Genomic DNA, 10,258 nt, shown 5'->3' on the forward strand with positions numbered 1-10,258 from the left:
GATCCTTTGTACAGGCAAAGCTCACTAAGTCATTCCCTGCATTTCTCCTTTTCACATTCTTTCAGTCATCTCCTGAGAGGTCCAGCTTGTTCTGCTGCCTTTCATGAACTGACTGTACTCGTGATTTATATCAATGCATGAGATGTAGAAGCATCTGAACTGAACACTGAAACAAACTCCCTCTGTCAACCCATTTTCATCTTCTAGATCACTTTCAAGATGTCCATGGGGGTGTTGGAATGATTATCACACAGCTCTCCCTTTCTGGCTGCAGGCTCTGGAGATTCTTTCTCTGCATTCAGTCAGGCTTGCATTCCCTAACAATTCCTGGTAGCCCATCATGTTTTCTTAGGGTAGAACAGTAACAATGAAAACCTCACCAATGGCACAACTGCCCAGCCCACAAGGAAAAGAAAGAACAAGCTGTAAAGTTCTTCAAACATTTGTCCTGCTTTGCTGCAAGAGTCGTGCTGCTCGCACGGTGTGGAAAGCCAAGAGAAGCTGCAGTTGGTGGCACATCGTGTGACAGAAGCTGCACCTGGTTCTCCAGGAAGGGTTCTTGGAAAGAGCAAACAGGACTATGGACAATATTCTGGAAGAACTGAAAGAGCTTTTAAGAAATGAAATGAAAACAGAAAGAAACAAACCAAGATGTTTTACTGTATTTATTTTTATGCTCCCCATTTCCATGTTGCACTACTTTTCCATGCCATTCATTCCAAATGGATCTCACCTCGAAGATCCATGACTTGGCATGTTTAAGACACTGTCAAATACCAAGAGCTGCATGAGCTCCATCCAGTTTGCCTTCCCGTTTGTTTTTTTTTTTTTTTGAAAGCAATGCTGGAGAGGTAAGTGCAGTGCTTGGGTCAGGTACAAATTCTGCATTCAGGGAACACTCTCTGATAGTGTTTGACCCTCAGCAGGGACAATGCACAGCAGCAACCAAGGGGATTCCTGTGCCGCTGTGCAGGAGTCCAGACTCTGGGTCTTGGCTGAACACGGCAAAGTTCCCATGTTTGGACAGGCTCAGGGGCTGCCCCAGGAGAGCGCGGGGCTCGGAGTGGGGGTGAGCAGGCAGCGGACAAACGGACACGGGGACAAACGGCCCCAGAGCTTCAGTTGCAGCGGCAGCGGCAGCAGCAGTGAAAGTAGTGAAAGAAGCAAGTTTATTGACTCCCTCTCGCTTCGCCTCTCCCTCTCCCACAGTCCCGCACCCTGTCCCGCTCTCCCTTTCCCGGTGTCCCCTCCTCTCCCAGTCTCTCTCTTTCTCCATGCCCGGCCGGGCCATGCCCTCAGACCGCCCCTGGCCCTGGGCAGGGCTGCCCCGTGCCCAGCCCCGGCTGTCCCGCCGCGGTCTCGCCTCCGGCCGGCTCTGGCCGTGCTGGCGGTGGCGTTGCCGGGTGGGCATCAGTGCCTGGGGCTGGGGCGGCATCGCCTCCCTTGGCTCCGCCTGGCCCCAGCCCAGCCCCGGCCCTGGCCCCAGCTCCTCCCGGTGCCTGCAGAGGACACAGGCGGCGCGGCCGCTCCCGCCGCCTCCGCTGCGGCTTGCCCGGCCCGAGCTCCGCCGCTCGGCAGCGCAGCCGCCGGCCCCGAGCCGCCGCTGTCCCGTTCCCGGGACTGAACGCCTGGGCATGGCCGGCCTGGGGCGCTTGAGGGGCGCTCAGGGGCCCTTGCTGGCCCCGGGCTGAGCGCTGACAGCCGCGTCCCGCTGGCAGGGAAGTTGCAGCAGGGCCTGAAGGAGCAAGACAGGCTGGGCTCGCTGCTGGGGCACGGCGACTTTGGCAGCGTCTTCGCAGCCACGCGGCTCTCGGACGGCTCCCCGGTGAGCGGCGGGGCCGGCGGCGGCCGCAGGAGGAGGGGGCGGACAGGGAGGAGGGCGGAGGATGGGTCTGGGCAGGGCGGGCGGCGAGCTGAGCCCGCTGCTGCCCTTGGCTTGCAGGTGGCCATCAAAAGGGTGCCACGGAAGCGCGTCTAGCACTGGGGTGAGCTGGTGAGTGAGCGGAGCCGGCGGCAGCAGCCGGGGCTGCCGGGCGGGGATGAGCCGAGGCCCGGCAGCGTGGAAGCCGCCAGGACGCCCCGAGGGAGAGCGGGCGTGGGTGCAGCGCAGGGCGCAGAGCATCCCGGGCTGGCTGAGGGCTCCCTGAGCCCCGGCACGGCATCAGCCCCACTGAGGGCATCGTGCTCCTCCCGCAGCCCGACAGCAGCAGGGCCCCGCTGGAGATCGTGCTGCTGGCCAAGGTGTCCACTGGCTTCCCTGGTGTGGTGCAGCTGCTGGAGTGCCTTGAGCTCCCCAACGACATCTTGATGGTGTTGGAGCGCCCGGAGCGGTGTCAGGACCTGCAGCATTTCATTGGGGCAAGGGGGTTCCTGCCCGAGGAGGCGGCGCGGGAGCTGTTCCGCCAGTGCTGGAGGCCGTGCGGCGCTGCACCATCTGCAGGGTCCTGCACAGGGACATCAAACCAGAGAACATCCTGCTTGACCTGCACACCGGGCAGGCCAAATTGATTGACTTTGGCTGTGGCACCTGCCTGCAAGACACAGCCTACACTCACTTTGCAGGTGAGCCCATGCAGGGGTGTGCTCCTGGTCCCGGAATCTCATGGCCCAAAATCTCACAGCCCAAGCTGGGTGTGGCAACAGGGATTCTCTCTTTTGCTGCCCTTCATGGCACTGAGATTTCAGCTGAGTTGCTTTTGAGCAGGGCTGAGTGGGGAGCCAGCTTCCAGCCCTGCTGGCAGCTTTTGCCCACCACTCTGCCCAGGAGTGGGGCTGGGGCAGCCAGCCCAACAAAAACACCCGTGGGTGGAGGTAGCAGAGAGGGGGAACAGGAACCTGTGCCCCAGCCGGTTTGGTGTGCAGGTGAGAAAAGGGCTTGGACTGCTCCACTCACCTGGTCTGTTTTGGGTTGATAATGTTTTTTGGGGCAATGAAGGCAGGGATAATGATGGCATGGTTTTTCCCAGCACTGAGTGGTTTCTTCCTTATTATGCTCAGGCCTTGCCAGGGCTTTCACTGGCCTCTTCCAGCACCAGTGGCTTCTTTCCCAACCCCAAGTCTGTACACAAGTCCCAGGTGCTGGCGAGAGGGCAGTGGGTCACCCCGTGTGCCACTGGGGCATCTCCCACACACCCAGGGATGCTGGGGCCAGGCTCTGGGAGCAGCAGCATCCCCCTGCTGAGCTCCATCTGTATTCCATAGGAACACAGTCATACAGCCCCCCGGAATGGACCCACTTTGGCCGGTACTATGGCAAGCCAGTTACCATTTGGTCCCTGGGCATCCTGCTGCACCAGATGGTCTGTGGGGAGCACCCTTTCAGGAGGGGCCAGAACATCAGCTGGGACCATCGGCTCTCGCTGCCACAAGGGCTCTCTCGAGGTGGATCCTCATCTCTGGGAACGGGGGGATTCCCAGTGCTGGGAGACAGCAGCGGGCTCGTGGGCATCCCGCTCTGGCAGCTGCTGAGGAGGTGGCACATGTCCTGCTCTCCTGCTCTCCTCCAAAACAGGGAATTGATGGGAAAGTTTAGGCCCAGCTCTGAGCACATCCAGCATGGCCTGGGCTGAAGCTTCAGCTCCTCTGTCTCCTGTGGCACACCAGCCCAGTGCCCTGTGCGGGGAGCCCCAGCCCCAGAGCACGGCACACAACAATGCTGTCCGGGCTGCAGCAGCTGCCCTGCAGCCCTGGCTTGGCTGTTTGTGGCAAGGGAATGCTCCCTGTTTCCAGCTGTCCCTGCAGGATGGCCCCAGGGCAGAGCCCAGCCGGGCTCCCACTGCAGCCCCTGGAGCTTGGGGCAGACAGTGCTCCCAGAGCTGAGGTTCCTGGGGAGCACCCGGAGCTGTGCCTTGCACTCTGTTGCCGTGTGTCACAGTGCAGGCTGGCTCGTGCTGTGTGAATGTACCAGCCCTGGTTTGACTGCCAGGGGCCTCGCCCAGTCACATCTCTCCCAGGGCTGCAGCATTTCACTGGCCAGAATCTGACAAGGCATAGAGATCAGAGCAAGGAAATTATCCAGACTGGGTTTCTCAAAGGCCCTTTAGAAGGAAGGGCTTGAGAATAAACGCTCTCTGTTTGCCACATGAACATCAGGGTGAGCGCTCTCACTGTCTCCAACCCACTCCCCCTGCAGGCAACGTTACAGCCACCCACTCCCTCCCACATCCCCCTCGTGCCTTCCCACTGCCGTGTTCTGTCAGGGCTTCCCAGCCCCTCATCCCTTCATGGCCCCAGCCCCTCAGGGGCTGCACCAGCCCGGCCAAGCTGCCCGGCAGCAGCGCCGCCATACCACAGCAGCTCCAGAGGAGCCCCATCCAGAGGCAGCCGGGAGCCCTCAGCAATCCAGCCAGCAGCACGCGGGCAGGAGGACACAGAGGGCGCTCCCTGCCTGGCACAGGGCTTGTGGCCATCTCCAGGCACCGCTCTCACAGGGATCCCCGCAGCTCCGAGCCCTGCCCAGCCGCTCTGTCAACAGCACAAAGGCTTCCACAGAACCACCAAAAGCCAAGGGGCTTCTGGTCATTTTCCCTGCTACACTGCACACCTGGGCAGCTGGCCGAGCCCAGGCACCCTTGTCCCCCTCTCCCCCTAAGCCCTGCAGAGCCTGGGTAGGAAAAGAAAGCTCCTGGGAGTCTGTGTATTATAACAAACTCTATATTCATATACGAAAGAAAAAACAAAAAGAAGAAATGAACAATCTGAAAGAAATGGAAAATTCCCCCTGGCTCAGGTGGTCCCAGCAGACAGAGCCTCTGGGATCAGCTCTCTGCAGAGCTGCAGCAGCGCAGCCAGCCGAGCACCGAGAGATGAGGCCGAGTCCTCCATGCCCTGCGGAGATGATCTTGCAGCCTCTGGAAGACGGAATATGGCTCACTCTGCAGTGCCTGGAGGACATCCAATGTTGCAAGTGCCACGTCTGACACGGCACTGCTGGTGTCCTCTGTCAGGTGATGAAGGGCTGAAAGAGAGAGGGACAGAGCCATGGTCAGATGCCGCATCTGCGGGGAGCCGAGGAGAGCGCCCTGGCAGGGCCATGGCAGCCGGCTCTAGCCATGGCCAGGAGGGAGCAGGGATCAACGGGACCAGCCCAAAGCTGCTGGCCACGAATGCCCTGGGTGGCCCTGAAATCTGTGTGTGCTCTGCCCACGCCGGCCCTGGTGCGCACAGGGAGCAGAGCCCTCGGCAGCCGGGGCAGGGCTTGCAGCTCCCCCAGCAGCCCCTGCTGGCCTCACTCACCGTTGCAGATGAGCCGGAGCTCTTCCTTCTTCCCCCTCAGGTGCCGCGCGGCCATCCCTGTGAACACAGAGCCTGTGAGGGCGCCAGCAGCACAGCTCCCTGCCAGCGGCGCTGCCGGCGCTGTGGCCACACGGGCTGCTGGCCGGCAGGGCTCAGCCCGGCCCTTGGCGCACGCTGCCGCCCCAGGGCACGGCTGCCAGAGGGCGGCAGCAGCAATGCCCAGGCCAGCCGGGGCTCCACGGCGCCGGGCCCGGCTGGCGCTGCAGGGGCAGCAGGCGGGGCTGGGGCCGAGCTCCAGCGGGCCAGGCCCGGGAGGGAGCCCGGGCTCGTGGCTCACCCATGAACCTGATGGCCGCCACTCGAAGGGACTCCTGTGGGCTCTGCAGGTAGCGCAGGGCCCGGCGCAGGTGCTCGGCCGCTCTGCTGCTGTCCTCTGTCAGCTGGAGAGAGCGGCAGGAGGGAAGGCTTGGCGCAGGCTCAGCCCCTGGGCTGGGCGCTGCCTGCACCGCCCTCAGGGGGCTTCTCTGGGCGGAGGCTGGGGCTTCCAGGCCCTCCTTACCAGGCACTCGCTGAACTTCCACAGATTCTGGCTCTTCACCAGTCTTTCAAGATCCTTCCTCTTCAGGAACTTGGCCACACAAAGCAGCGTTTTCCCAGAAGCCTGGAGAGCAGCAGAGACGCGGAGATGGCCCCACAGCCCAGGGCGCAGGACCCGCGTCCCTCTGCCAAGGCCTGCAGGAGGCTGCAGCCTGGCAGGCACCAGGCCAGGAGGCAGCCGAGCCCCCTGCCAGGGGGACAGCAGCAGCCCACGAGTCCTCACCTGTGCCACAAGCTGATTGCCATCATGGCAGTGGAAGGAGAGGGGCAGCAGGCTCTGGCGCAGGGGTGTCTTCAGGGCCTTTGTTTCCCCTTCCTTTGGAAGAGTCACCAACGTTCGGAAGAGCAGGATGGAGATCAGCTGAACCTGCCAATTGTTCTGTATGGAAGCAAGAAAAAAAGACCTCAGCATTGCGGCTGCACGGGGCTCAGCTTGGCGCAGGCCTGCAAATGCACAGGACACAGTGTGTGGGCAGCAGCCAGTGGCCGTGGCTGGGGGCAGTGAGCCTTACGTGGTCAAAGAGTGGCAGGAGCGCCTCAAGCAGCTGCAGTGTGATGGGGCCGGGCATCAGCGTGTCCTTGTCCAAGATGATAAAGCTGAGTAGCATGACTGTCATGAAAACTATCTCTCCATCTGCATCCCACAGGAGCTGCACAAGACTTTCAGTCAGGCTCCACATTTTTTTGGTCTGTGCGGAAGACAAGTTTGTGAAATGCCATCCTGCTGCTGCAGGGCCCAGTGGCCAAAGGCCTGTCCCGAAGCACTGGGGCAGCTGAACTGGGAGGCAGGAGAGCTGGGAGCAGCTGCCCCAGCACCCAAAGCCCTGCCAAGCCCAAGCGACTGCATTCCCCAGCTCAGCCTCAGCCGCTGCCCCTTTCTCACCATGAAGGGCTCCTCAATGAGCTTGAGAAGAGCCCTGAGCGCCAGGCGACGCCTCTCTCTGCACTCGCTCTGCAGCTGCCTTGACAAGATTGGCAGGACTCTGTTAGCACCACGTTGACTCAAGTCCAGGAACTGGAGGACCTGAAAGGCACAGGGCAGTGACAGGGGAGCCGGCCGGCAGCAGCCCGGAGCCGCACAGGCCTGGGCCCGGGCAGCAGCACAGGGCGCGGGCACCGTCCCAGGCAGCTGCGGCTCCGAGAGGGCAGAGAGCTGGCAGGCAGCTCAGCCAGGCAGTGCTGGCCATCAGGCTCACCTCCACAAGGAAGGCCAGGGCGGGCAGCTCCCAGCGTGGCTCCTGTGTGCTGAGCAGCCGCAGCAGGTAGCGAGCGATGCGGGAGCACAAGGGGATGGAGACACAGCACATCTCCCTGGCAGGAGAAAAAGGAGCCAAGCCTGTGGGCCAGGGGGACAAAGCTCTGCCAGGACTGACAGCCAGAGCTCTGCTCTTTCCCCAGCATCCTGCAAGGGGCCCTGGACTATTTGGGAGACAGCTCCTGCTGGGCAGCCTCCTCTGCCAGCCTTTTCCAGTCTGCTTGGCCATCCCTCGGTGACAAGGCCCTCTGGCCCACGACTCGGCCACTGTGTGGAGCTCCCTGGGCCCGGAGCACAAATGTCAGAGGCTATGGGGAGAAGGGGCTCTCACCTGGCCAGCAGAGCCACGGCATAGTGGTGGGTGTCAGCACACAGCAGTGTGTCCCAGCCACAATTGCCTTCCGTTGCCATTACCACATCCTCGTTCTGCATGCGGCAGAGCAGGGACTTCAGGGTCCGCACTGCAAACCTGCGTGCACAGCAAAGGCCAGGTGACGCTGGGAGCACTGGCTCCTGGCCAGGGACATGGCAGGGACAGGAGGAGTGGGATGGAGCACCTGTTGGGGCTGGTGGCAAGGCCGTATTCCTCCTGGCATCCCTTCCAGACGGCATCGACCTCTTCTGGCATATGCTGGCCCCAGGGGCTGATGGCATTTGTGCTCCCTCAGGTTCATGTCCCCACAGCAACAGCATGGGGGTGCTGCCCCTGCTGTGTGCAATGCAAACAGGGGCTGCTGAGCCAGTGCTGCCGTGTCTGTGCCTGCAAGGATGGGGCACCTGTGTGAGCTGGGGGAGAGGCCAGGGCGGCAGAGTGGGGATGTTGTTGGCAGCTGCATGAGGAGGCTCTGGGACGCTGCACTGGGCTGTGCAGCGCACTGGGGATGGATCAGCCCCTGCTCTGCTGCTCCTTCCCGTCTGCCCCAGGGCCCTTGCAGAGCCCCAGCCATGCTGTTTGCCCCCAGCCTGCCCACTGCCAGCCTGGGGCTGCTCACGGGGCTTTTCTGTGCTGAGCATTGGCCTGGCCGTGTTCTTGAGAGAGCCTGGGCAAGGAGCCTGGAGCCCCCAGGCCCTGTGCTGAGGCGTCAGCGCTGCCCCAGCAGTGCCCATGGCCTGTCCCTGCTGCAGCCCCGGCACTGCCACCCCCAGGGCTGTGCCCGGCCCCGAGAGCACTCAGGCCCTGCAGCAACACCAGGGCCACCAGGGCAGCGGGGCAGGGCCACGGCAGCAGCACTGGCAACACCAAGTGCTGCTGCTGCTGCTGGGCACAGCTGCTGGGCCAGCCCTGATCTGCCCCAGCTCTGCACACAGACATTGCTGCTGCAGCTAAAGACAAGGGGAAAAAAGGGCGTCTCTGGTGAAAACTCTGCTGGGAGATCCTTTGTTTCTTTTAAAGCCACCGAGAGTGCAGCTCCTTGACACCGTCTGGGGCCACAGTGAAGCTGGGAGAAACAAAATAAGAAATGGCAGAAACAATGGCCTTGGTTAAGGGATAATATTAAAAAATGAAAACAGAATAAAATAAAATAACCAGTCCAACAAGAAGAATCAAAGATTACTTTTATTTCAAGAGATATGTAGAAATTGGCGACCAGTTTAATGTTTCCTAAATGGTCCACTCATCAGTCTCCACACTGCAGCCTTGAGCTCCTGGTTTCTCAGGCTGTAGATGAGGGGGTTCAGGGCTGGAGGCACCACCGAGTACAGAACTGACACTGCCAGATCCAGGGATGGGGAGGAGATGGAGGGGGGCTTCAGGTAGGCAAAAAAGCCAGCGCTGACAAACAGGGAGACCACAGCCAGGTGAGGGAGGCAGGTGGAAAAGGCTTTGTGCCGTCCCTGCTCAGAGGGGATCCTCAGCACAGCCCTGAAGATCTGCACATAGGAGGAAACAATGAACACAAAACAAGCAAAAGCTAAACCAACAATACCAGCAAGAAGCCCAAGTTCCCTGAGGTAGGATTGTGAGCAGGAGAGCTTGAGGATCTGGGGCACCTCACAGAAGAACTGGCCCAGGGCATTGCCATGGCACAGGGGCAGGAAAAATGTATTGGCTGTGTGCAGCAGAGCATGGAGAAAGGCACTGGCCCAGGCAGCTGCTGCCATGTGGGCACAAGCTCTGCTGCCCAGGAGGGTCCCATAGTGCAGGGGTTTGCAGATGGACACGTAGCGGTCGTAGCACATGACGGTCAGGAGGGAAACCTCTGCTGAGATGAAGAAGATTATGAAAAAGAGCTGTGCCGCGCATCCTGAGTAGGAGATGTTCCTCATGCCCCAGAGGGAATTGTGCATGGCTTTGGGGACAGTGGTGCAGATGGAGCCCAGGTCGCTGAGGGCCAGGTTGAGCAGGAAGAAGAACATGGGCGTGTGCAGGTGGTGGCCGCAGGCTACGGCGCTGATGATGAGGCCGTTGCCCAGGAGGGCAGCCAGGGAGATGCCCAGCAAGAGGCAGAAGTGCAGGAGCTGCAGCTGCCGCGTGTCTGCCAATGCCAGCAGGCGGAAGTGCCTGATGGAGCTGCTGTTGGACATTCCTTCACTCTAGGCATGATGGACTGTTGAAACAAGACATTGACAAGCTCTTTGAGTCAATCCTATGGGGTTATTTTAGGAATTCTCTTAAAACTACTCTCTACCTGTGGGGAAACTCACTCAACATTTTTATTCTTGAGCGTGGGTTTCTGCTCCTGAGTTACTGATTCGTCTTCAGCATTGCTCTCAGGCTGAAACCTGGGGAAGACCAGAGGGAAAACAGGGCTGCCTGTGTCCCAGTGCAGTCAGACCTGCTGGTCCCCACACAGGTGCCCTTTGCATATTTCACCTCCCTCTAATTCAGGGTGATCGAACATAAAACGAGCTTGAAAAATAAAGTGGAGTTTTTAAAGACTCCAGCTTTAAAGTCGATTTCTCTAAGCCCTTCTCTCTTTCCCTGTGCAGCTGAACATGAACGGATACCAAGGGTTGGTCTGGCTCTCTGCTGCCTGGAGTTGTGCCTGCTGGGAGCTGTTTCTCTCTATCCAAGCCCTGTCCCTGCCAGTGCTGCCAGAGCCCAGCCCAGCCCTGGGGGCTCAGCTCTGCCCTGCAGACCCCTCCCAGCACAGGGCACTGCCCAGGGGCATCTCCCTGGCAGCAGGGCCTTAAGGGCAGGCCAGACAAACAGAGATGCTGCAAGCCAAG

General features: G+C 60.5%; 1 protein-coding gene and 1 pseudogene across 1 annotated transcript; one reads left to right on the plus strand and one right to left on the minus strand.

The window, feature by feature from the left end:
* The first annotated feature begins 1,274 nt into the window (after positions 1 to 1,274).
* LOC136570465 (serine/threonine-protein kinase pim-1-like) lies at positions 1,275 to 4,097 on the plus strand (annotated as a pseudogene).
* A 4,583-nt stretch (positions 4,098 to 8,680) lies between these two features.
* On the minus strand, positions 8,681 to 9,613 carry LOC136570466 (olfactory receptor 14J1-like). Its single transcript, XM_066570933.1, has one exon. It carries the CDS (start codon positions 9,611 to 9,613, stop codon positions 8,681 to 8,683), a length of 933 nt encoding a protein of 310 aa, XP_066427030.1.
* Positions 9,614 to 10,258: the final 645 nt, after the last annotated feature.

Source organism: Molothrus aeneus, unplaced genomic scaffold, assembly GCF_037042795.1.
Source record: "Molothrus aeneus isolate 106 unplaced genomic scaffold, BPBGC_Maene_1.0 scaffold_34, whole genome shotgun sequence".
In the NCBI taxonomy this organism is placed as follows: domain Eukaryota; kingdom Metazoa; phylum Chordata; class Aves; order Passeriformes; family Icteridae; genus Molothrus; species Molothrus aeneus.